Source organism: Heterocephalus glaber, unplaced genomic scaffold (assembly GCF_053883595.1).
Source record: "Heterocephalus glaber isolate CG9 unplaced genomic scaffold, H.glaber_assembly_v1.0 deba00001140, whole genome shotgun sequence".
Taxonomy (NCBI): Eukaryota; Metazoa; Chordata; class Mammalia; order Rodentia; family Bathyergidae; genus Heterocephalus; species Heterocephalus glaber.
The window spans coordinates 1,351,438-1,378,718 of NW_028258200.1; the positions used below are offsets into that span (position 1 = coordinate 1,351,438).

The 27,281-nt window shown below is 42.3% G+C and overlaps 1 protein-coding gene across 1 annotated transcript; it reads left to right on the plus strand.

Moving 5' to 3' along the window:
* The first annotated feature begins 284 nt into the window (after positions 1-284).
* Tspan3 (tetraspanin 3) lies at positions 285-21,777 on the plus strand. Its single transcript, XM_004872065.4, has 7 exons — positions 285-564; positions 11,578-11,769; positions 12,178-12,252; positions 13,665-13,766; positions 14,711-14,863; positions 15,136-15,219; positions 20,910-21,777. The coding sequence occupies exons 1-7, from the start codon at positions 502-504 to the stop codon at positions 21,000-21,002; spliced, it is 762 nt and encodes a 253-aa protein (XP_004872122.1). The 5' UTR covers positions 285-501; the 3' UTR covers positions 21,003-21,777.
* The last annotated feature ends 5,504 nt before the right edge of the window (positions 21,778-27,281 follow it).

Consider the following 27,281-nt stretch of genomic DNA (forward strand, 5'->3'; position numbering starts at 1 on the left):
GCCGAGTGCCTGGCGCAGTAAATTCTTCATTAACACGATGTTCACTGCCTTTCTCCCAAGGTGCTAGTAGTCTCTGGCCTTCCGAAGGGAGAATGGGCTAGAAAGACAGCGCACTGTGGGGTCTCAATTGTCTACAAGGCTGGTCTAGAACGCCCCGAAAAGGCTATCAGTACCCAAGGGCGGCCAGAGGCCAAGCAAAGGTGCAGAGGCTTCGGATCCTTTAAGAGGCAAGGCCTAGCCTCAGCTCCGCGAGAGTGATTGGCTGAAGAGGCTGTCGCGGCCGCGGGGGCGGCTCCCGGTTGCCAGGGAACGGCAGAGAGAGGGGTTTGCTGTGGAGGCTGCGCTGAGGCGAGAGGCGCTTGCTAGGCCGGGCTGAGCCGGGGTCTATTGGGGGTGCGGCGCACGCCTAGCAGCTTCCGGCGGGGAGGCGCCGCCGCCATTGCCGCCGCGCTCGGGGAGCGCCGCCCCGCTGGCCGGTGGGGGTCGGCGGCCGTTAGCGCCATGGGCCAGTGCGGCATCACCTCCTCGAAGACCGTGCTGGTCTTCCTGAACCTCATCTTCTGGGTGAGCGGGGCCGTGGCCGGGCGGGCCGGGAGGCTTCGGTGGGGCCTGCGGCCGGAAGCGGGAGGACTCAGCCTGGGGCTGCGTCGCGGGGTCGCTCCCGCCGGACGGAGGTCCAGTCGGAGGCCGAGACGGAGTAGGCAGCGGGGCCTCCCGCGTCCCACTTTGGGGCCTACTGGCTCAGTGCGGTGCTCCAGTCCCAGCCACCCGCTGGACCGGGCTGTTTCCGCAGACAGTGGGGGCACCAGGCTCGACCCGGATCCTCTACAGGCCTAGTTCCGCTCTCCGTGAGCCCTGCCGAGCCTGGGCGGGCCATCCATGCAGATCAGCAGGACGCTGTCGAGCCTGGCCAGGGCTCAGACTTCTTTGTCCACCGAGACCTGGTTCGTTGGCATCTCACCAGCCCAGAAACAGATTGGGTCAACTTGAGAAGCCAAAGAGCAGGGCCAGGAAAATCGTCTTTGCTTTGGTCCTGAGGGGTGTATAACCTGAGGTTATCAAACTGGTTGAGTATAATTCAGATGTCAAGAATTTGAAGACGACGAGTTCGTTTTCATAAAAGGTGGCTTGTGAATTTTATTTGGAACTGCTCTTAGAGAAAGCGTTTGTAACTATCCCATCTTAGTCCAGGTCTTTGCCTCGCCGGCCGCTTTTGTGATAACCTTGTGTTCTTGTCAGCATCTCCACCCTCCAGGCCATCTGGACCTTGCACCCGGATGACTCTTTAAACACGCCCTCTATCACATTGATTTCTTTTACTGAAAAATAAAACAGATTTAGCAAAAGAATAAAGTTCAACTACTTCACCTGTATTGCAGCTGAAGTTTGGGGCCCGACCGTCATGAGCTTTGTCATAAATACTTGCTTGCCCTACACAGTCTCTATCCACAGACCCCAGAACATTGCTTAAACATTCCCACTAACCGAACTTTTGTGTCGGGCTTGCATTCAGGTCCTCAGTCCCACAAATGTAGTTCATTCCTCCTACTCCCTAACAAAGAATGAAGCCTTCTATTTCCTGACTGCTGTAGCAGAAAAGGATAGTTAATACATAAGGCACTTACTTAGGGGGAATTTATGGTGCGAAGGGAAAAGTCCTGCTTTAAAAAGTCCCTGTTCAGAATTACTGCATGGCCTTGGTAGGGAGTTCCATGGTTTCTTCTTTTCCAAGTAGAGCAATATTTCTCATAACTGAGTTTCAGGCCCTTTTAACAGAAAAAGTAATTTTCAAGGATCTCCAAATGAGAAACACTCTGTTGAGTGATTAAGAGGCAGAAACTTGGATTTGTGGGCATAACTTGATTTTATGGGTGTATATTTTGGTTTTGAAGAACATGTATTAGGTGAATTCTAGGCTATTCAAGCTCTGAACTGGAGGTGTTAATATGAGAAAATATTGGAAATACAGGAATGTTTTACTTTAAATCATCAAATTTTTATTCTACAGGATTACTTTATTCTAAAGGATTCCTTAGGAATCTTCTGAATTGTATTTATATGTACTGTTATCATTTACTGCAATTAAGTCAGTTGTGTTGTTGGACCTCATAGGGGGTTATTGCTTTTTTTTTTTTTTTTTTTTTGGTACCAGGGATCAAACTCAAGACCTTGCTCTTGCAAGGCAGGTGGCAGAACCACTGAGCTAAATCCGTGGGCCAATAGTGGGTATTGCTAAAACTAAAGTCATAGGTTTTATTTTATTTTATTATTTTCTGGTACTGGGGATCTAAAGTCATAGGTTTTAATAAAATATATCCTTCATTAGAAATGTAAAATTTGTGTTCTGTGGTGAGGAAGTTAGACAGACATGAAGGGAGAAAAACTGTGGCATAGTGCAACATAATCAATGAGGAAACCATATTAGGTGTGTCACCTAATATGTTATTAGTGTTATGGACAACTTGGAATCTGATGATGGTAGTAACTAACTTTTTTTTTGGTATGAGGACTCAAATGGGACCTTGTGCTAGTGAGGCAGGCGCTGGAACCACTGAGCTAATTTCCTGGCCCAATAACTAACATTTGAGTGTTGCGTGCCAGTCAGGGAATATCATCATGCTTATTTTACAGATGAGGACATTAAAGTTTACTAAGTTAACTGTAGCACACCCAAGGTGTGGCAGAGCTTGTGTTTGAACCCAAGTTGTCCCATTGTCTAGAGCCCATGGTGTTAGAACCAATTGTACAAGCATTTAAATTACACTATATAATTTGTGTAAAAAATTAAGTCATCAACAAGGAAGTACATTTTTTTTAAAAAGTTGACCAGTTCTTTCTGGGAAGTTGTGATACATTCAGTTCTGATGAATTCTTTTTTTTTTTTTTTGGTACCGGGGATCGAACTCAGGTCCTTGCGCTTGCGCAGCAGGTGGTGAAACCACTGAGCTAAATCCCCAGCCCAAAACACACGATGAGAATTTTTTTTTTTTTTTGGTACTGGGGATCGAACTCTGGACCTTGCACTTGCGAGGCAGGCGGCGGAACCACTGAGCTAAATCCCCAGCCTGATGAATTCTTATATAATGGCCCGACCTTCCTTTTGATGCCTTGAATGTAGTAAGTGGAAGAATACGTGTTCCCTACATAGAGCATTTCAGACATTTAGGTTTCCTTGTACAGCTTTAAAAAAGACTTTGTTACACTGATTTTTCACTACCAGTGGTAGTGGCTGATTGTTTACAGGTGTTAAATGTAATTGCTTTGGGAAGATCTTTGCTCACACCTTACATCTTGATAAGCTGGTTCCGTTGGCAGTGTACCAGAAATACTCTAAATCTGATAGCCAACATTGTTAATGTTTATTTGGTATAGTTTTGAACAGTGGAGTGTTAAAGAATGGTACTGTGCAAAGGCAGTAATTAGAACAGGAAACATCATTTTTAAAAATTTGAAAATTGTCTTAATAGGTGTAAAGGATTCTTCACCAAATTCCAGACTGTTAGGGCTGGTAGCTTGAAAGAAAATTTTAGACAAGTAAAAGGATGTACAGCTTGGATCCCTTTTTTTATGGAGTGGTGTGACTTTGTTTTTGTTTTGGGACAGTCTCCCTGTGTAGTTCAGGCTGGCCTTCAGCTCATGACGATCCTCCTGCCTTGGCCTCCTGAGTGTTGAGATCACAGGATCACAGGTGTGCGCCACCACACCCAGCATCGCAGTAGTGTAACTTTAAGTGTATTTGTGCTAAACGCATGATCACTTACTAAAGAAGGTTAGTAGTGTTTGGAGGTAACTGGGTAAATTTTGAAAGTACTGTAATAAATAGTCATTAGCCTGTTCTGTAATCTGTGCTTCTGTACCAAGGTCAGGCAGGATTTTTTTTTTTTAATTTAACTTTATTGGTACATTTTAGGTATACAGTATAATGACATTCATCACTGGAAATTTGCACCTTTACGTAATCTCTCCTGGTAAGGCAGGATTCTTAATTTGGTAGTTCATTTGATCTGACCCAGAAGGCTTCATCTAAAATAAGTATACATCGGTATTTTGTAACACCACATTTTATTCCAGCAAGTTAATTCAGTAGTGAAGACCTCTGTTATTCAGGTTACCTTTACTTTTTCTACCCTGTTAGAAAAACCAGTTGCCTAGTATTTTGCACGTTTATCCTAGGCATTACAAGGGCTATAAGAAAGCTTTGTCTGTGTTTGTCATGTTTGTTTAGGCTGTTGTGTTTCATCTGTTCTGAGAGGTGTAGTGTATTTGAGCACCTATAGTAGTTGTGATTGTGTTGTATATAAAATGGTGAAAGACAAGGAAAATCCCTGTTCTTGCTAAACTTTGAAGCAGAGCAAGACAGACAATTCAGTGGGTTGTGCAGAGAACTAAAGCAGGGTGATGTGACAGAGATTGGCTTCTTTAGGTTGGCAGGGAAGGCTTCTCCAGGGAGATGACATTTAATCTGGTACAGAAGAAGGGGCCAGTGTGGGGGGAATTGGAAGAGGTGGGGATTCAAGACTGAAAGGGCAGCCTGTGGGCCCTGAAGCCAGGATACACTTGGCATGTTCAGCTTACCAAGAGAAGGCCTATATTTTCATGCTTTTGTTTAGGAAATAGAATTATAATGAAATATTTCAAATGTTTTCCAGTCTTTTCACAAATCTTGTCTATAAATTGTATTTTCTAGCACATCTTACACATTTGAGTTGGTAATACAGTAGTTTTACATCCTGGAAGTTGGTTTTTTGGGGAGGGGACTTGTTTCTGAAACATGGTCTCTCTAAGTTGCCCAGGCAGGCCTGGAACTTGACATTCTTTTGCCTCAGCCTTCCAGCGTGCTGGAATCTCAGGCATGTGCCACCTTGCCCAACTATGGAAGTTGCTTTTCTACGTAATTTCTCCTGTTTTGTATGTGTTGTGACAAGTTATATCATTGGAAAACACCTAAGCTGACTCATTTTTTTCTGTAGTTGTTTTTGCATGTTCTAGGAGAAAAGCTGACTTTGTCAAGAGCCAGTCATAGTATGTATTGGACATAGATTTCTTAATTTGTCTTTGACAGTTAAGAAAATGAGCATTTCCAGTCTTGGTCATGTGTCTCCTGACCAACTGTCCTGTGACCCTGAGTAATTATCTGGAACTTAGAATCAGCAGAAGTGCTCTTTGGTTGCAGTTAAAGAGATTGCTTATTTGCTTTTTAGGATAATTATCATTCTTTGAAATATGTTAGTGCATTACATTCCATAAAATCCAATTCAGATTAGGGTTTTTGTTTTTTTTTCAAAAAAATTATTCCATAAAGTTTGTATTTGGCACCAAACAAGTGGACCCTAAGAATCATTGGCTTAATAAATGGGCATTGAATACCCATTGTGGAGCAGTAGAATAAAAAGATACAGTTCCCACTCTCCGACAGCTAATCAGGAGAGGGAGCAAACTCCTTATTGAATGTCTCTAGTTGTAACTGTCCCCCAGTACTCACAAATGGTCTCACGTCTTCCTTTAAAAATATTACATCTCTTCCTCCTTCTCTTCACCCCATTCTTTTCAATAGTTTGGCACAATCAATAGATAAGAAAAATTACTTGCATTTATGTATTTGTCTTTAATCTATGGGAGCAAATGTTCTCTTCTTTTCTTTTTTTTTTGGTACTGAGAATCGAACTCGGGTCCTTGCGCTTGGCAGCAGGCGGCGAAACCACTGAGCTAAATCCCCGGCCCTATGGGAGCAAATGTTGACATACTATATTTTATATTGCTGCTGCTACTGATTAAACACATAGCAATGCGAGGACAAACTCTGATAGAAAACTTAGGCATCCCAGGATCCTGCAATAATGGCTGACTCTGCAGTTGAGTAGGATAGGGTAACAAAGGTTCAAGTAGGGTGGGACAACCGAGAGTCTCAAAGAAGATTATGTTTACATTCATACTTTTCGCATGATCCCGAAACACTGGAAGTCTGAAAGTAGCCAGTTTAGATGTTAAAATAATTTGGCTCTGGCAATTGGTTGAGCTCCAGTTTCACTGCCACCTGAGCTCTTGATTCTTTCAGCTTATGGCTATGAATTAAACAGAACAACTTTGTTAACCCTTCAGAAGCTCTTCTTACATATTGTTAAGGCCCTAACACCTGACCCCTGACATGTGCAGAGTTAAGCTAAACAATGACGACAAACATCTAAATAAAGAAAAAAGTGAAAATAGAGCTGAGTTGAGGATCATGACCTTTAGAATACAATTTGAGTAATAGCAGTTTAAAAGGATTAAAATATTTCTTATTTAAGAGTAAGGACAATGATGGCAGTGACATGATGGCGAAAGTGGCTTATTGGCTAAGCTTTATACCCGGTCCAAGTAAGATTTTTAAAACTGTCTCTTTGGTTGATGTTTATGAAGAAAGATAATACGTGCTGAAAGAATCAGAATTATGTTAGATAATCAGAAAAATCAATGAATCAAGGCCACATAGACTGAGGAAAAGTGGTAAATGGTAGACTGACAGGTGCCTAAAATATTTGGGATCTAAGAGGTGCCTATTTTATGTAAGTAATCAAGGACAGATCTAGGAAAGTCATTCATTTGAAAAAAGCAATCTCAGTTTCAAACAATTGAAAATATTTTTCTATTGTATGATATATATGCACACATATATTTAGGAAGATACTAAAAGGTATTTTTTAAAAAACTTAATACCCATAATTCCACCACCTAGAGAAACCAGTATTAGCATTTTGGGTTTTTAAAAATTTCTTTGTATATACATGTGTTTTTCCCTTAGCTTACCACAAACATTCTGTATTAAGTAATGCTTTATCAGAATATTTCAGAGCTATAATGCAGGCATACCTCTCTCTAGGACTTTCTTTTGTGTTTGCTGTTATAATTTTGGTATGATTGGACATACACTCTGCACAACTCTCTTGTTTCCAACTGACTTATTTCTAGGAATCCAAGGATAGATTTGTGGGGGTGGAATTAATAAGCTTAAAAATGTAATCTAGGGCCAATATGGATTGGTTCCCCAGAGGCAATTCTCTGTTAACCTGCTCCCTCCAGTCTGAGGTCCTTCTCTCTCCACCCTCATATTTCTTTGAATACTGCCTGGCTATTATTGACTAGTTTTTAGGTGAAAAATGGTGTCATTATTTTAATAGCTTCAGAAGTTTTTGATAAAGAGTAGCTTTAATTTCTCAAAATTTTTCTTCAAAGTTAATAGAGTAAATGAAATGTGCAGGTGGTAGCTAAGTAAAAGGAGTGACTGTGTTTAGTGGCACAAACTATTTTATCAGAGTTGAAACAAGACACAACTGGACTAGACACTATTAAAGAAGCGTGTAAAGGATTTAAGATTTTCAAGATACTTGCAGTAGTACAGGGATAGAATTTGGGGGAGTTTTCAGAAATGCACTGTGTAGCATTATCAGTGATTCCTTGGAAAGAAATTAGATATATAAACTAGTCAGACTACCAGGCATGATCCAAAAATAGTGAATATTTAAATTTTAAAAATTTGAGTCATGGTCTTGCTATGTAGTTTAGGCCATCCTCGAACTTTTGGCAAACCTCCTGCTTCAGCCTCCTGAATGCTGGGATCACAGGCATGCACCATGAAGCCTGGCTACTTTAAAAATTTATTACAGTGAAAGACATATTGCCATAATCCCTATCAAAATCTTCCCCTTCAGGCCGGGGATTTAGCTCAGTTGTTTCGTCACCTGCTGCACAAGCACAAGGACCCAAGTTTGATCCCCGGTACCAAAAAAAAAAAAAAATCTTCCCCTTCACTTCAAACACACCCATCATTCAAGCCACTTTTTGCAGCAGTTCTGGAGATTCTCTTTCATGAGTATCTTTATTTGTGCTGTTGTGGCTGCTTCAATGTCCTGAATCAATTTAAAATATTTCCCTTTCATACTCTTTTGACTTTGGGGAAGAGCTAGAGGTCACACAGTGCCAGATGTAGTGGATAAGGTGGATGAGGATGTACTGTAATGTTTTTATGAGCCTGCCTTTCCATTGGATGACACTCTGCAGCAGCATTCATTGTGTTTTTGATCACACCTTGTAAAGACAAGAGAGGACTTCCAGACCTGCTTCAGAGTGGCAACTACAAAGGGATGTGTTCTGAGCTAGCGGAAGGGTTTTGAGAGGGAATCAATGGCAGTGTGCCTTTTACTGTAATACATTTTTAAAGTTGAAGTATTCACTATACATGTATATATATATGTATATATGTGTGTGTATATACATATATATATATGTGTGTGTATTTCTTTTTGGTACCAGGGATCGAACTTGGGACCTTATGCTTGTGAGGCAGGCGGCAGTTCACTGTATATTTTGATTACTTCTTACATACAGAAAACTCAGAATTAAATGTAGAAAGATGCATATATATGATGGATTTCAGTGCATTTTGTGCCTCTGCTTTGAAAATCTGCTTTGCATAAAGTCTAGGATGTACCACTTGTGCCCAGTCTTTCTCAACTGTTTTTCCCTCCCAAATTCCAAACACTTCTGCTTCATGAGTTGGCTGTTTGAGGAAAAATGACCCCAAAGGGACAGTTCACACAGGCAGGCAAGCTTGTCAGCCACCTGCGTTTAGGTGAACAAGGTCCAGGTTGGTGCCCAGTCTTCCTGTCATCCTCATTCTTGCCAGCTCTAGACACGATCGTCCATCCGTGTGTGTCCATTCTGTCACTCAAGAAATCACTTGTTTTTCTTTCTTCACCTTCACCACGAGCTCTGTGGGATGCTTCCACCTTCACACTTCTGAATTTCCCTGTAGATACACTTTTGACAGCAGAACTGTTCTATCTCCTACTTCGTGACAAGTTTATTATTGCCACATTCCCGTGGCTAGCTTTACTGTGTTTGTTGAAAGTGAGGGAATTTAGAAGTTTTGTGAATTGCAGCATTTCATTAGCTCCTGTTATTTTTTAAAAAGATTTGAATTACTCCCCCAGACTAGTTTCTAAACATCAAAAAAGCAATTATATAAGATTGAAATATCTTACTCCAAGAGATTTCACATTTGTGTATATGTAGAAAGCTAAAAGAATAAAGTGAAATGGGATACTTTGGGAATTCATAAAATAGCTTCTGAGGAACAGCTTGGTTCATGGAAAAGCACTAGCTCTCCTCAAGTTTTAAAATCCTGTGACTTAATTGAAGGCATTGGCATAGTAAAAGGTAAAGGGAAATGATTTTTAAAATTACTCTTTCTGTAGTTTCAGCTGTCAGCCTTTCCCCTAGAGCTCCTTTCAGCTCTTTGTGAAATGGATGAATATTTTTAGTCCGCCATCCTGCCTTGGCTTCTCCTTACAGGCTCAGATTCCTGGCAGTGACTGCAGCATTCAGCTTCACCCAGGTTCTCATTCTGTCTCCTCTCCTGTTGCCCTCTGTCTCCCCTCTCCGATTCTCTGCAGCTGTGTGGCTGGCAAAGCCCAGATCCTTTGATAGATTCCAGTCCCATCACAGCCCTTCAACAGGAGGATTTAACACTTTCACCTTCTGTTCAGCTTTTCCAGTAGCCACAAGTTCTACTTAAAAACTCTGAGTGGCTGAAGCAGCCCTGTGCACACTAGCTGAGAATTGCTTCTAGCCTCCCTTCTGTCCACTGCACTGTTCCTGTTCCTAGGGTGGTTCTCATACCATCGGCTGGATGTCATTAAGGCAGTTGCTTTGAGCTGCTTTTAGGTCTTCAGCTGTTAGGACGCCTGCTCTGTATTTTCAGAGGGACTGGTGTAATTTCATAAATACTACACAACTGAAGATAAAAGCACCATATACAGATTTCATTAAAAGAACATTTAGAAGTTGTCTTCAATTTAGGAAACAGGCTGTATTTACAAGTAATTTTGTTTATAGTCTCATATCAGCAGTTTGCACTTTGGCACCTGTAACTGGTGCATAGTTTCCTCCTAAATGTTGCCAAAATAGAACTCTTAGATTCTCATCTCTGCTGTGGGAAGTAAATGTTAACTGGTTTGCAGCCTGGGAAAAGAAACCATCCTCATATCTATTAGGTGAAAATAAGCAGTCTCAAAAATAGCACCTCCTCGTAGCCTTCCTTGGCATTTGTTGGAGTCTGGCTATACCTGTTGTTAGTTTTCTGCTTCCCTGCAGTCTCCATTTGAGATGCGGGCCTCTGTCGGAGTGGAGGACGGAGTGGAGGACGGCAGAGGAAACGTTTCACCTGGCCTATTCCCAAGCAGCAGAGAGTCTCAGGAATTTCTCTAGGTTGAAAACTCATTTGATGTCTATAATGCTAGGAGTTCTTCCAGGCCCTGTGCTTCAGAATAACCCTTCAATACCTAGTGATCCATTTTTGGAACACCCATAACAATGGAACATAATGACATGTTTTCTCTTCAGATTCTTGTTCCTTGAATTTTTCTAGGAAACATGAATTTTATGCAAAAATTTAAAAAATTTCAATCTTCAGCATAAATGGGTTAATTGTTGAGTACATGTATTCCCCAGTTTAATCTTTTTTTTTTTGGTACTGAGGATTGAACCTGGTACCTTTCACTTGTGAGGCAGGCAGTGGACCCACTGAGCTAAATCCCCAGCCCTTTATCTTTTTTTCATTTAGATTTTGTAGGCTTCATTTACTAGTTGGGCATAGTGGTGTGCACCTTTACTGCCAGCTACTCAGGAAGCTGATGCAGGAGAATTGCTTGAACCCAGAAGTTAGGAGCCAACCTAACAAACTTCATTTGCAAGAATCTTAAAAATAGAATTGATTTTAATTTGTGCCTTTTAAGAAATGATCACCTTTGGAGTAATAAAAGATGTTAAGAATCTAAAGGATGAATAATCAGGGAAAACAGACTGGGCACAATTTGATTAACTCATATTTAAGATTTCTTCTAATTCAGCCCGAGGACTGATAACTTTAGCAAAGTGTATTATGTTTATAAGGATATGCATACTAGTCAAGAAAAAGTAGTATTTTAGTAAAAGGGCATTTATTTCAATGTTCATATACATTTGTAATAAATGCATCAAAACTAGCCTGTTTATTCTCCTTTCCCTTCCTGGGTCACCTTCCCCCTGTAGTAACATGTCCCAAAAGCCAGTGTGTCAAGGTCATGGAACAGATAAGAGTTGCTGTAAGTGCAGCATTTATTTTTATGGTTGAGTAACATTTATAAATTGATGCACCCTAGATGTGATAGCCATCAAAATTCAGTAAGCTAGAGTAAGCTGCCAAGTCGAGTTTGAAGAGTGAACAAACAACCGTAGGGCTGTTAGCAGTGGTACACACCTGTAGTCCTAGCCTGAGCCTAAGAGTTCGAGGCCAGGAAGCACAGTGAAACCACATTGGGGGTGTGTGTGTGTGTGTGTGTGTGTGTGTGTGTGTGTGAACTTTGGACTGAAGAGAAGGTACATGTGATAGAGATGGCAGAACAGTTTTAAGGGAAGAGATAAGGTGAGGTGAACTCAGTCAATTTTGACTGGTACTTGCTAGGTGCTTGGAATAGACAAGTAAGAGATTATGTGCCCCTGTGGGTATGACGGTTTCATATTGTTAATATTATACAGTGCTCAGACTTTGGTTTTCAACAGGGGGCAGCTGGCATTTTGTGCTATGTGGGTGCGTATGTCTTCATCACCTATGACGACTATGACCACTTCTTCGAGGATGTGTACACGCTCATCCCTGCTGTGGTGATCATTGCTGTTGGAGCCCTGCTTTTCATCATCGGGCTCATTGGCTGCTGTGCCACAATCCGAGAAAGCCGCTGTGGACTTGCCACGGTAAGCCGGCACTTCCTGACCACTTACGAGCCCCATGCAGCTGTTTCATCTCTGTCACTGACTTGTGGAACTAAGCACGAAACACCATTAACTCCAAAGCTCTTATAATGGAACAAAATTAACACTTGTGCTAATAAGCCTCTACCAGTTCTCTGATAATTGCTTTTTAAAAAAAATTTAAAGTCTTTAAGGACATTAAAATGACTTTTTTTTTCTGTTTTATTAGTACATGTTTGCAGTAAATAATGATTACATTCCTCATGTGGAGTTGGTACTTGCACTTAACACATCTTCATTCTTTTTGTTAATCTCCTCTTTTGCAAAAGACCTGATAATTGCTTTTTTAGCAAGAGTATTTAGAGCTATTTTTTTCACTCTTGTTTAATTTTTGACAATATTTCCTTACAGTTTGTCATCATCCTGCTCCTGGTGTTTGTCACAGAAGTTGTCGTAGTGGTTTTGGGATACGTTTACAGAGCAAAGGTATGTTGTCTATTGTGATTCACATAATGGTTTAAAAGGTGATGTAAGTTTTTCAGGTAAAATAGAACAAGCTCATTTAATCAGAGCCAGCATTTTCTTTTGCCTATTTCTGTTGTGATGTTTCAAAATGTCTAAAGTTAATTAGAAAGTATTTACATATCAAGACTGCTAATCTCATTTAATATAGCAGAGTGTAAATTCTATTGTTCTTGATTATAGGTAATTTTCTTTCATTTGTCTCACAATGAGCTGCAAATAAATGATCAGCTGAGAAGTTTATTCAGATTTCCTGTCAGTGGAGTCTCTGCATTGAGAGGAGGGGATATAGACTTTGTTTTCAGAGAATTTCATTTTACACTGCTACTTTTTAAAAAATGCCTTGGTCCTGGATATAGGAAAGATGTGTTGAGTTGGGATTCTCCCCACCACCCCTTCTGAGGACCAGGCTCTGCTGACTAGAGTACCGAGGCAGCTACTGTCAGCACTTCCTCACTGCTTCTCTTTGCCTTTCCTTAGTCATTCCCTCTTCCTTTTCCTTCCTTTTGTATTTTGCCTTTGCTTTACATGTCCAGTACCTACGACTAAACAGGCTATTTTAAATTAATTCTGGTAATTTAGAATTTAAAGTCAAAGGCATGCTATGCCAAGTGGATAAAGTTGCTAGAGAAGGAAGGGACTGTGCCACTGTGCCCCCCAAAAATATCTCTACCAATGACTTGGTTATCAGACAAGTAGTCCCATCATATCACTGTTTTAATTACCAAATAGATCTAATCGGTTGGTTTAGAGACCAGTAGGAAAACCTGATACAAGCCGACTTTAGTAAATGATGCTTGCTCGCCACTCTTGTAATGGGCAGTAGGAAGTTTGTTTCCTGCCTTCTGTTTGACACATATTGAGCAGCTGCTTTCACATAAAGGGCCGCTTCTAAGGACGTATTTTTATCTGCTAATTACCTTTGTGTATTTGACCAAGTCTAAACATTAAGTAAAATAAAAATGCTGTTGGTATTTGTTCTGAAAATAAGCTTCAAAGTTATTTGACTTTTATATCCCTTAGGAAAAGAAAGTAAGTGAGTCTTCTGGGACACACTGAAAATTTATTTGCACAAGGAAGGCATCCTTCTACAATTTAGAAGATCCATCCTAGTGCTCAGTTGCTTTCTCTCCTGAACAGATTATTAGCCTGCCAGCTTGCATGCCATCTTTGAATATTTTTAATCTCTATGATAGACTGTCTGAACTTTCTCCTGTTTGAATCTATACAGAGGTAGGAGGGGAAACAGCCCCCATCCCCTTTAAAAAAAAATCCAGAGAGCTCTGGCAACTTGAAACACCCATATAGGCATTAATTTTGACTCACGCTCCTTTTAACTGTATTTTGGAAGGACTGAATTGTTTGTTTTGGTTCAGGTGGAAAATGAAGTTGACCGCAGCATTCAGAAAGTGTATAAGACTTACAATGGAACCAACCCCGACGCCGCCAGCCGGGCTATTGACTATGTGCAGAGGCAGGTAAGTCTGCTTGAGGTCAGGGTGTGTGAGGGCCACTCACTTGGGGGAGCATGAAATGAACTCTACTGTTACTGTGCCACTGGGCTGTGTGCCTTCACAGCTTTGAGGAACCTCAGGATGTGTCTGATCTTTTGCCCCCATCTGCACTCTTAAAGTTTGTTCTACTTTTCGTCACCTAGTCAAGGCAAGGAGGAAGCATCTTAGACTTTTTAAAATTATCTGACTCCCCACCAAAGTACTTAACTAGACAGGTGATGGTGGGAGAGAAGTATGCATCACAGGAAAGTGGGAGTCCAAGTGGATTCTAAGGGAGCTGAGAGGATCACATGTACCTGTAGAAAACAAGGTCAGAAAGGACACAAAAATGTAAAAAGATACATCTGTGTGTGTATATATATATTTTGAAACACACAAAAGTAGACTTTTATACTTATGATAGATTTTTGTACAATAACCCTGCCTCAAAAATTGCCAGCTTTTTATCAGCCTTATTTCTTCTGTTACCTGTGCATGTTTTTGTCTATCTTAAAGCAACTTTCAGACATTTCAGATAAAATATATTAAATACTTTGTCACTGGAAATATTTAACTCAGAACCAGATAGATGTTCCAAGTACAAGATAGGAAGATTTTCCTTAGCTAGAAAGTGCCTCTTGTAGGGAGTGTACTTTTCATATGGAGCTTATGTGATTATTTAAATTAAAACAAAAACCTTGGGTCCCTTAGTCACACCACCCACACTATGAGTGCTCAAGTTAGCCCCTGTAGGTATGGCTACCATGTGGAACCTTGTAGACACAGCATTTCCTTCACTACAGAAAGTATGCTGGACAACACCAGTCTCTAGTAGCTCATCAATTTTAAAGCTCTGTTGTGCATGGAAGCCTAAAGCTTAAGCCAAGCATATATGTTTGGTAAGGAGTAATGTCTGCTTTTTCCTCTAGCTGCACTGTTGTGGAATTCATAACTACTCAGACTGGGAAAACACAGATTGGTTCAAAGAAACGAAAAACCAGAGTGTCCCTCTTAGCTGCTGCAGAGAGACTGTGAGCAATTGTAACGGCAGCCTGGCCAACCCCTCCGACCTCTACGCCGAGGTGAGCCATGTCGGAGACTGGAGACCTACCTCAATGTTCACTGTCTCCTTCCTAACTGAAACTTTTTTCTACCTCCTTGCTCTTCTTTAGTGCCACTTCATTTTAACATCTTTTACTTTAATTGTATTTCTGTAAGTTGCTCTAATCACATACTTTCTTTTTCCCTGTTTGAGTTTCTTTTGTTTCCATTTCTGCCAGTGGATGGTAATCTGTTACTTCAGCTTTCACTTTCAAAAACGACTCCTGATGAGGGTGACTTGACTGTATTGCAGGGATGTGAGGCTCTGGTTGTAAAGAAGCTGCAGGAGATCATGATGCATGTCATCTGGGCGGCGCTGGCCTTTGCAGCCATCCAGGTAAGCACAGCTGACCTGGGAGCTGGCGTCACTGTTAGCTAGTTTCAGGTGTCAGCCTGAATGGGTCCAGTCACTAAGGAGGGTGAATCTTGGTGTGTATCAATAACTTAGAAGTGATTGTGGTACCAGCCTCTTGACTTAGGCCTAGAACCAGAATGGTCTAAAGAATCCAGAGATGTGGCGTGGGGAGGGACTACATGTGAGAAGGGTCTTTCTTTGCCTTACTTTCTTGTCTTGAGAAGTGAGTGAACCGTTCAAAATATAAACTGTTGTTGTAGTCTCTTCTTGAGAGGTATCTTAATAGAACGTCACAGAAGTTTTAAAACTGCTTTATTTCAGTTTGGAAATGGAAAGGTTTATTTCTGCCTTTTAGTATACAATTTTTAGCTCTTGAGAGTCTGAGATACGATGTTGTCCAGGGTAGTATACCACTTTTTCTAGTCATTGAGAGTTTATTGATTGGTTGGTTGATTGCTTGGTTGAGGGAGACAATATCTTGCTATATTGCCTAGGCTCGTCTAAAACTCCTGGGCTCAAGTCAGCTGCCTGCCTCAGCCTCCTCAGTAGCTGAGACAGTCAGTGGATGCCCACCACTGCGCCCAGCTGCTTGAGAGTTTTGGTATACATTTGCCTAAATCAAGAACACTGTTCTCTCATTCTAAAAGAAACAACTGCATTGCTTTACAGAAAAGATTTCTCATTAAAACAAGTTCTAGCCTCTTCTGTATTTATAGACATAGTTCTTTCAGACTGACACCCACCCAGAAGTCCTTGACATCATTTGGCACATTGCCACTGTTGGTACCTGAGGAAACCTGTTTTCCCAACTCCTACCATTGGAAACAGTCTTTTTCTACCCTAAGAATAGTTACTGCAAATTAACTGGTAATTTTTTAATTACCTCTGACTTTATCTGCTCCCAGGCGCACCCACCCCGCCCTGCCTGCAAAACCACATACATTTCCCTCACCCCACATAAAGATAGATAATAGGCAGCCAGCAGAGGATTTAGCTCAGTGGTTCCTCAAAAGCACAAGGTCCTGAGTTTGTTCTCCGGTACCAAAAAAAAAAGATAATAGGCAGACACTTTCCCAACCAGCACATCTACCCACACTCCTAGCTTCTCAGGTACATACCATATCTCTTAGGGATTTTGTTAGGGGAATGTCTTAGACGAGTCTTACAGCTGAGAATAGCTAAATGCTTGAAAATGATTGAAAATCTTTGGCATCAAATCTAGTTTTCAGAATATTCTTGTAGTTCCTGAAATAGGCTTCAGGGATAGATAATGTATTTTAAGAAAGTGCAGATTTTTAGTTGTTAGATTAAAACTAATGTAATTGCTGGTATAAAGGTAAGTTAAAAATTGCTTTCATTGCTTGCTCTTTGTAAACATGAACAGAAGCTAGTATATTTAATGGGAAGTGTCTATGAAATGGCAAAGGGGTGCGTGTTTTCTTTGCTGGTATTCAAACAGCCCAGAAATGACTCATTAAAAGGCCTCACCCTGTAGAGTTAGTATGGTCTCTCCCCTTCTAAGCATTCACTTTGTGGCTCAATGTAGCAGTAACCTGGTGATCAGCAGGGATATATTTCATATTTTGATTGTCTGTGCAAACACATTCATTTAGCTACAAATAATGAAATAAGAGGGAGGTCTCTTTTTCCAAGTAGAATCATGGTGTGGGGAGCAGTCTTAATGACTGTGTTTGGTAAGAAAACTACACATATTAGCATGCAGCAAAAAAGCTTTGGGGCTGTCTGGTGCTTATGCTCGTGAAATATGCAGTATGTATGTAGAAGACCGATGAAAAGCACCACTTTAGCTACATCCCTCATCTCATTAAGCTTATTAGCCACCCAGATATTTCTTCAGTAAATATTTTTCAGTGGGAACTAATAAATATTTTAACTAGTTTCCTAATTTACGTGTATTTGCCATGTATGTTTTATGCTTAAATCACCCAGATTTAAGTAATAGCTGGTAAAGATTAGATATTTTCAGTTTAGTGAGGCTAAGGCAGGGATTCAGAGCTTTCACAGGCTCAAAACCTAGTGGTTTTGAAAGTGAAAAACTTTGATTTTTAAGGGAAAAAAATGCATTTAAAATGGTAAAAGAATTTTATATCTTAAGAGTGCCTGTAAATGTTCTAAGCTTTTGATATTCAAAATCTGATACAAATTATGCCCTGGGTATGGAAAAACAGAACAAAAGCAGAGATAACTCAAATATTAGTGAGTTTTTGTGCTTGCACACCAATCCCAATACAGAATTTAGAGCTAGAAAGAACACTTAGAGATTTCCCAGTCCTTTCCCCCTTTATTTTGCCACAAAAATTAGGAGCAAGGACATTGTGACTATGACCATCACATAGAGTGGCAAAACTAAAGCTTGAGCCTTCAATTCCATTGTACTCTGTCTCCAACTCTGTCTCCAGATCTTAAGAATTCAGGTTCTCAGAAGATTGGATTCCTAAATTCTCTTAGGAATCCTCACAGTTGACACTTGAGCTGGGCAAAATGGGATAAAATGGCAGAGTGGTTGAAGCAGAGACTGATTCTTGTCTCCTGGTTTGCAAAGCCTAAAATATTTAGGAGCAAGACCTTTTCAGAAAACATTGACTGACCCTTGCTTTAGTCTAATTAAACAGTTTAGGTTTGGGTAGGACCAAAATGATAAAGAAAAACCTGAAAAATACTAGTTAACTATTACAACAGGATTTTTGAATACAAGGGAATGAGGTTTTTACATTTTAGCTGCATTGTTAAACAAGATGTTTCACTTCTCTGCAAAAAGCCAGCCTCTTAGATTATCAAATGACCAGTTAGATGTTTTATATTTAAAGGTTCCAGGCCTCCCTCTGTCTAGACCCCAGTCTCCCTCTATAGAGGCAGTGTGTCAGTTTCCATGTATCTTGCCAGAAGCAGTCTGTACTTAATGCAAACATACATAGATTTTTTTTAAGCAGAGAAGATTGTAGAGTGCAGTCGAAAGAAATAATAGAGCGCCCTCATGTGCTTTGCCTGCTCTCCCCCAGTGGCACTTTAGCAAGGGTATAGTGTGAGCCATTGGTCATCCACAAGTCTGCACACGCGTGCTCGCTTCTGTACAACTTGTGGCTGGTGTGCGCTCCTGAATGCACTGCTGTGCAGGTACTGAGCGCTTCCCACCCAGTGGGGTTCTCCCATTGATCTTCACAGCTGTACCACCTTCCCCTCACCCTGACAACTGATAATCACACCTCTAGTGCTAAAAATTTGTCATTTCAAAGTGTTGTGTAAATAGGATCATATCATTTATACTTTGCTTCTTAAAAAAAATCAGTATCTTTTGGATATAGATCTACTTTATCTCAGGGATGCATATTCTGCTTTTTGGATATAATAGGCACTTACGTAAGTCTTGCTGTTGCAAAAAAGCAAGTAGTGAATATCCTCTCTTCTGCATGTTCATGGTTTATATGCCGTGAACCAAGTGTTGGAACATTCTTGTTCTTGTATAAGAATACCTATATCCTCTCACCCCCACCTGCATAGAATGTCACAGGACATTTTACTTTGGCAGTCAGTTTTAAAAATTTCCATTCATCTCTATTTAGTAAGGTTTTGGGGTTTTTTTGCAGTTTGTGCAGTTGATGGCATTATATGTGGTTAGGTAGATTAGTTCCCAGGACTTAAATATTGCAAGGAAGTTATCACTGGGAGAAATAACTTTGGTGCTAAAATATTCATATAGTATTTTCCAAGTCTATTGTTGGAAATTTTCAATAATCAATGAAATTTCAGTATAGCAAGGCTTTGGAAACAGGCCTGTGATCTTAATAGTGAGAATAACAAGTTATGCAGAGATTGCTGTTAGACTTATTCCCAAACATATGTATATGTGTGTTTGTGTGTGTGTGTGTGTGTGTGTGAGAGACAGAGAGAAGGAGAGAGAGAGAGAGGACAGAGACAGACTGGAGATTGAACACAGGAGTTCACACTGAGCTACATCCCCAGCCTGCTTGCTTTATTTTTTTATTTTTATTTTTACTTTGAGATAGAGTCTCACTGTGTTGCCCAGTCTGGGCTGAAGCTTGGGATCCTTTTGTCTCAGCCTCCCAGAATGCCATGACTGCAGGCATGGGCCAACCAGGCCTGGCATAAAGAGTTTTATCATGCTTTTTAAAATGTTTTTAGATCAACACAAGTTGATTTAATTGAAATGAATGAGAGAAGAAGTGAAACTTCCTTCACACTTCCTTCTGAGAGTGCTGTCTGTCCATCAGAAGTAAACTTGCTGAAAAGACTGTAGGGAGGGAGTGTGAGAAATTTTTTTCCTAGCAAATCAGTAATTTCTGAGTTTAGCATTTTTTTTGTTGCCCCATTTACTATTGCCTGGGAGCCAATTGTGTTTGATTCTATAGCTGTAAGACTGTTGTGATGGATGGTGAACAGAAACATACCAGGAATTAAGACATTAACTGTGTCTGGCTCTAGTATCAGCTTAAGCTGCTGGGTCAGCTCTCCACAGTATCTGCTCTCCCACGTGTCTCTTAATGGGCTCACACAGGGAAGCAACAGCAGATCCTGGTGCAGTGAAGCCATGGAGTTGATAGCAAGCAGGTCCATTCCTGAGCAGTAGAGTCCAGGCTCAGAGAACGGCTGGACCCAAGTACGCAGCTGTGATCTGTGGTGGACGAGGATGCCTGCCTTCTCTTCGCTCCTTAGTTGGTAACCTCCCAGCTTGGGCTTAAAGAGTCTGATGGGCCAGGTACATTTCTCTGAGATTACATTGACCCCGTGTATGTAGGGGGCCCTGTGTTTAAAATCGGGTAACTCAGGTCTTCCCTGTCAGTGAGGGGCGGGAACAGCAAGGTCACATTTATTTAGTCCTTTGATTAGTGTTTATAGTATTTTGTGAGAAGCTGGGTCAAAAATTCTAGAATTGTTTTCTCCTTAATCCAGCTTAACCCTCTTGCTTATGTAAAGTAGCAAGACATGACTGTATTGTTGCTTCAGTTATGCTACCACAGAAAGATTAGGGTTTATGAAAATAAAATGAAGAAGGAAGAGGAGTGACCTTTAAAAATACATAATATGTATCTAATGCCACAGAATCAAACCCAGATTTCAAAAACAGGAAATGTAAAAGAAGTAAAAACTGCCAGATTACATTTTTGGCATCAGGAGTGGTCTTCCAGCACGGGGCTGTTGGGGTACTGAGTGGTGTGATGGTCACAAAGCCTGTTGTCCCCCCAGATGGAGACTGCACACCTCATCTTGGTCATTCCCTCCCCAGCCTTTGCTGTCCAGCTTGGGAGCCCCCTGCTTACACGTGTCTAATTTAAATGAAAATGTAAACCTAACTCCTTAGTGGTGCTAGGTGGCTTCAGATGTTGAGTTGTGCCTTGTGGCTGGTGGCTGCTGGCTGCCATGCTGAGGGACAGGCCATACAGAGAAGGTCCCATCGCTGTAGATGCTTCTTTAGATGGCACTGGGTTGGTGGGATGTGGTAAGGGCCTTGACTCTGTTTCAGCCTCACCGAGTTCCTGGGTATGAAACAAGGAAGCTGATGTTTAGTACTTAGTTTCTTCAAAAATGATGTATTCCTCAGAAACTCTTCCTTTCACTCTTACTGTTTTTTGATGATTTCAGGACACTTGTCCTAAAGGGACTTTTCAGCATTTCTCATTGTTCTCTCCCTGCAGCTACTGGGCATGCTGTGCGCCTGCATCGTGCTGTGCAGGAGGAGTAGAGACCCTGCCTACGAGCTCCTCATCACCGGGGGCACCTACGCCTAGCAGAGGCCCAGCCTGAGTCCTCAGTCTCGCATGGCTTGGAGGTGGACTGAGCAGGTCTGCTGCACTGGCTCTGAGTTCTCTGGTTGAAGCGCATGAATGCTGGTGTTGGGCAGAGCAGCTTGGCTTTTCATACCCACTCACTTACCTTCCCTCCCATGGCTTTCTTTCCTGGTTGTAGCCGACTCTCCATGCCCCTGGGTTTTAAGTTTGGTGGTCAATGTTCTCATTTCAGAGCCATTTGCAAGTTGCATAGTACGGTAGGATAAAGGCAGGTGGAGGCCTGCTTCAGTCACCTCCGAGTAATGATAGGACTCTCCTGTGGGATCACTGGGTTCTTTCTGTCTTCACAATGGAGAACTCTTGCCCAGAGGCTAAGGCGGGGAGGAGAGGAAGCCAGCTGTCTGGTAAAATGATCAGATGGTGCCCCTCATTGGTGTCCTTTACAAATATATCCTGTAGTCCGATAAGATACCAGCTGTATAAAACGGCTAAGATAGATTTTAGATCACATAGCGTGTATCTTCCTTTATCTTCAGAATCAGACTGGTCTTTGAAACTAGTGGTTTTTAATCAAAGCTGGCTTTATAGGAGGGGTATAACATATGCGCTACTGTTTTAAAACAGTGAGTGAGTGTGTGTGTGACTGAGCCCGCCATCATAAGTCTTCAGCTTGTTAGAGGTAATGTACCCATGTAGACTAGCAGAATAGTATGTAGACGTGATCTCAGTTGTAAATAGAAAATCCTAATTCAATAAACTCTGTATCAGCCCTCAACAGTTTTAATTATTTGGGGGATATTTCAGTTCCAGAGCTGCAGTATAATGTTTCAAATGTTAGTGCTGTCTGATTTGCCTATGTTTTTATTACATCTGTTGCCAAATTCTAAAGGCCTTGGTATTCAAAACACCCCTGATGTTTTCCAGTCTAGCATAATTACAAATAATGGAACTGCTCTGTGCCAGGCCAGGGGACACCATGAGAAGCTGTCCTTCCTTCAGGGAGTTTGGAACCCTGACCCAGGAGATGTGCAGAAGCAGGTGATTTTCATACAGTGCAGTGGTAGGGGGAGAAAGGGAGCAGGGTGCCTGGAGCCTTCAAGGCAATTTCCTGGAGGAGACCCTGGGCCTGGAGGCTGCACAAGCTTTGTGGGAGGAGGGTACCCAAGGGCATGAAGTGGAATAGACTCATGTGCCTGGAGCCTAACTGCAAGGCTGAGGAAAGAAGCTGGAGATGAAACAAAGCCCAGATCCTCTAGGGTCATCTGTGCAGACTGGACATGCAGGCAAAGGCAGCCATGCCACAAGCTGATCTGCCCTAGCTGGTTGCCAGCCCAGATTTGGAGCATGGATGGGAGGGAGCGTGACAAGGCCTCAGTGAGATCCATGCAGTTCAGGAGAGCTGAAGGGCATGGAGCAGGTGCCAGGCTGCTGATATAGTCCAAGTGCTACTAGGGACAGTGTGACTGAGAATCACTGCTACTACCTGTTGCCATTTAAAAACTAGCGTTATTTGGAAATAATTTCAAACCCATAGAAAAGTTACAAGGAAAAAAACTGTATATAAGAAGCCCAAGTGTCCTTTACCCAGCCATACCTATTAATGTTTGTCCCATTCAACTTGTAATCCTGTTGTCTCATATGTGCTTATTTGTTGGCCACGTAAGGCCTAGCCCGTTGTCCGTGGTGCTTCGGTGGGTATTTCCTACGAAAAAGATGTCTCCCAGATTACAGTATCATTACCAAAGTCAGTGCATCCAGCACCGACACAGCAGTCTACCACTCACATCCCAGCTGATCTCGAGGTACCCTTCGGAGTTTCCCCTGCAGTCTCGGATCTGTCTAAGACTAGGTCTCTTTGGTTATCTTTAATCTGGAGCGTTTCCATAGTTTTGTCTCTTACAGCATTGATGTTCAGGAAGAATACAGTCTGTTCTTTTAAATGCTGCTGCCTGTTTTGGGTTTATCTGTGTTTCCTGTAGAGTGGGTTAGGTTTTGCATTCCAAGTGGCTGGAATACAGCCCACATCCTGTGTGCTCTTGAGCACTGTGTTGTGAGGTCCACAGTGTCTGCATGCCCCACCCCCGATGATGTTAATCTGATCACCTGATCTAATGAAAGTATGAACAGGAAAGTGTTCATAAGTGTTTACTGTGTAAAAGGTAGTTAACTAGTAAGAGGAGGAAAAAAGCTCTGAAACAGCTTAGCAAAACCAGCTGTCAGCCATAGGGCCAAAGGAAGAGAAGAAGGAGCTCAGAATCTCAGAGCCCCCCCAATGCTGAGAGCCCTCGAAGGAGAGCCTGCCACAGGGACACTGCCCTGCTTAGAAGAATAAATCACTGGAGGTGCCTGCTACAGGGAAAGCCACAGGGACAGAACCTGCTGTGGAGGATGCTGCGGAATCTGCTAGTACCGGAAGATGAGAGTCCTTCCAGCCCCTTCAGCGCCCTGTGGCCAGCCACAGAGGAAAGTTCACCCATCAGTGTGACAAGGCCTGGTGGATTCGGAGCTGTGAGACAGTGGATGCCTGCAGTGAAAGAGTTACTACTTTCCCTCCCAACCTTTAAGTACCTCTGTAGACATAACCACAGTTGATGTAAATACCCTGCTCTCCATCACTTCTCCCCAGAGCTGGCAAACAGTACTGCCCTCACCCTATTCCATCTTCCCCAGGTCGAGTGCTAAAGGGGGCTTTTCCAATCCCTCACTCTGTCCTCGTTTGCCAGGCCGCCCACTCTCCCTTCCCTATCACTTATTTCTGTATGTCCACTTCCACCCACTGAGGATGATGAGTCCTGTTCCTGTAATTGTCACTGTCTGAGAAGAGAGGGGCCTCCTGAAATGCTTCCAGATGGACCAGTGGGCCCCTTCAAGTTCCCCCATGACCCCACATTGTTTGAAGCACTTCTGTTGTTACAGACACTAAAAGATGTCCAGATCCACCTCCCTTTTGTGGCTCAGATCATATCTGGTTTTCATCTTGTCAGTTGATAGATTTTTGTCTTGCATCATTTTCAGGAAAAGAAAAATTTTTTAGCAAAACTAATTGGTGCTTTAAAAACTGATAATAGAGCCAAGGAGGAAGATGACAAGCTTGAGCCCAGCAACTCAACAAGACCTTGTCTCAAGATAAAAAATAAAAAGGGCTGGGAATTTAGCTCATTGTGAAGGCCCTAAATTCAATTCCTACCCAATACTATATACACACATACATACATACAGTATTTAGAAATTAGTGGGGATATCTATAAAGAACAAACCACAAGTGAGCCAGTTAGAAGTGGTATATGACTTTCCAACTTCTCTGCGTATACAGAAACAGGCTTGGTGGTTGGCTTTGGTTTTGCTTTTCCTATTAAAGTTTATTCTGTATGGTGTCTCTTCACAACACAGCATGGTTATCTTGCTGGGTTGGACTAGTAAGCCTTGTCATTGCCTTCTGTCGGCTGTACAGATACATCACTACCACAGTTACCCAACGCACAGTGGATGGATCTTGAGGTTGCTTCAGCTTTGCTGCTGGAAAAGCACCATGTGCACAGTCACATGTCACTTCATGGCAGGAATGCATCCTGAGAGCTTGTGGTTAGTCGCTTCTGTCATGGTGCGAAGATCATACAGTGTACATAGCAAGCCTGGATGGTAGAGTCGGTCACTCTGCGTGGCCCTGCCGCAGTCAGGACACCTGATGAACATGGACATCGAAGGCACTGCGGCATGACTGCACCTGCTGCACATGCACTTGTTTGAGGACACAGGAGTGCTCTCTCAGGTGTCAGTGACCAGCCTTTTGCTCACCTAGGCCACATCAGGTGATGCCGAGTTGTCCTTGGCTGCATGTGAAATGCATAATAAAGCTAATGTGTGTAACAAAACTTTTAAAAATGTTTTTATTGTGGCATTTAAAAAAACGAGTGCAAGTGGCCCATGGGCTGGACATGGAACATACCTGCTCCAGAGTAGTGATTAAAATCTAGTGTATTAAATCCATAAACCAGTAATGGTGTTTTACCATACCCGCACTGTATGTAATTATGTGCTGTATGGTCCCTTGACTGCACACAGTGTGTTTGTTTACCCCATACCCAAGGAATGCCAAAGTTGCTAGGACAGCTGTGACCTCACTAGGCAGTAGGGATTTTTCAGGTCCCTTGTAATCACATGGGACCTCCTTTGTACATATGGAGTCTGTTGATGAGAACTACAGGCAGGCAACTTGAGCCGAAGCATATTGGTATAGAGTAACCATGTAAACAGCCAAGTTCCAGTGCCTGACGGTGTTGTGCAGCCACCACCTGTGCTAGTTCAAAGCCTCTTGATCACTCCGTGTTATTTATTTTTACATGGACTTACAAAGAGATTTTTAGTATGTAATGAATTTACTCTGTACCAAAAGCTGTATATAAATTTTTCATAGATCTGGCCAGTTGCTCTCCAGGAAGAGAACCAACTCATCTTCCCACTGTCTGCACGAAAAGGTGCATTTCCTGACCCTCGCTGACACTTGGGGTGTTACCATCCTTTATCTTTTCTTGCAGATGAAAATATGTATTTAAGTGTGAGCCAAGCCTAAAAAGTTTCTGCTGTTTGTATCTCCTCAGTTTTCACTTTCTATCCTTTGCCCAGATTTTGTTTTGGTTTGGTTTTCTTTTTCTTTTTGTTTTTTTGAGACAGGATCTCGCTGTGTAACTCAGGCTGTCCTTGAACTCGCCGTGATTCTGTCGTCTCAGCTTCCCAAGTGCTGGGATTATAGGCATGGGCCATTATGCCTGCCTCTCCTCTGCCCAGTGTTACAGGCTGTTGTCTTATTTTCTACAGATCTTTACAGGGTTCGCTTGGGAAACTTCTCTGTAAAACTCAGTCTGTTGCTACTGTGAGTGGAATAATTCTTCTGCTGCATTTCCTAGTGTGCTATGGTGTGTAGGGTCTTGTATCCACCACACTCAGTAGTTCTTCAAAATATTTGTTCTCTGTGGCTTTTTATCGCATGCCTCTAGGTTCTCCTGAGGGTATTACTTGGTGCCCTTACGGAGACCTGTTCTGGGCCTGTGCTGCCTTCCCATGCCAGGGTGGGAAACAGATAGACACCCAGGTTCTGCCTGACCAGGCCAGACATGTCTTTCTGCCAGGGCCGCTTGGCCTAAGATGTTGTAGAACGTGGGAATTCAGTGTGGACACCACTGTTGATTTAGTCTCATCACTGTCAGGGCACAGTGACACAGCCATCACTGTCCCAGAGGATTTGCTGAGTGAGGTGTCCCAAGCTCAGAGCTACTGTTGAGAATGGCTAAGATTTGGAGGATGTGGGCCTTGTTAAAAGTGGCAGTCCCTTTTTTTTTTTTTTTTAATTCTTTTCCATTACTGAAGATCAAACCTAGGGGCAGTCTGCCATTGAGCTGGATTTCCCCAACCCTTTCTGTTAATTTTGAGACAAGATCTCACCAAGTTGCCCAGACAGGACTCAAACTTGGGATCCTCCTGCCTCCACTTCCCTAAGTGGTAGTCCCTTGCCTTTAGTTAGTGTATGACTGTTATCTCATTTGAAGAGTAGGGGGATAACAACTTGCATAGCTGTATTAAACCCATCTTATTGTGATGAAATGGGGGCCTAGAAAAATCACGACTTCTAGGACCACCCAAAGACAGGTCAGCTGGCTTCAGATGGTGACATTCTGACCTCAGAGGCTGTGCTCTCTCCCTGTCCCACACTGTGTCAGGAAGAGGCTGCATAACAGCTCCTGTTACCTGGCCCTATGTCCCTTGCTGGACCCCCCCATGCAGTTGCCTTCTACAGCTGAGGCTGTGACCTAGTTAAACACGAAGACAGTGGATGATGCTGCAGAAGGGATGGGTCTGACTTGAATTCATTTTTTGATTTTTTTTTTTCCTGGTATAAATTGTAGACAAAAGTTGCTTCTCATTCTCTGGCTGCCTGAACACTGGAAAACTGCACCATTAGCTAACACTTGTTACCCGTCAGGCACCGTGCACCTGCCAGAGCTGATGATGAATATCTAGGCCAAAGGTTTCTGAAGAATGGTTGCAGTGGAATGGGATGCTCCATCAAGACGACAGGTGTTTGTGGGGAATAAGTAACGCCCTGGTGCCTGACTGTGCTCCTATTTTCTCCTTTCTGCCCATGTACAGCCTGAGTCCCTGGTCAGTCCTGTCCTCTTGTGCAAGCCCTGTCCCTGCACCATCTCCTATTCCATGTAGGGTTGGGGCAGACCCTCCCATCTCTAAGGCTCAGCTCAGAATCCACTCCTGACTTCTCCTCTTCAG

Bases quoted from the DNA above. Each gene is read 5' to 3' on its own strand.
- Tspan3 (XM_004872065.4), top strand. From the start codon at position 502: ATGGGCCAGTGCGGCATCACCTCCTCGAAGACCGTGCTGGTCTTCCTG. The intron at 565-11,577 runs GTGAGCGGGGCC...GGTTTTCAACAG, and splicing joins TCCTGAACCTCATCTTCTGG to GGGGCAGCTGGCATTTTGTG. The intron at 11,770-12,177 runs GTAAGCCGGCAC...ATTTCCTTACAG, and splicing joins GCCGCTGTGGACTTGCCACG to TTTGTCATCATCCTGCTCCT.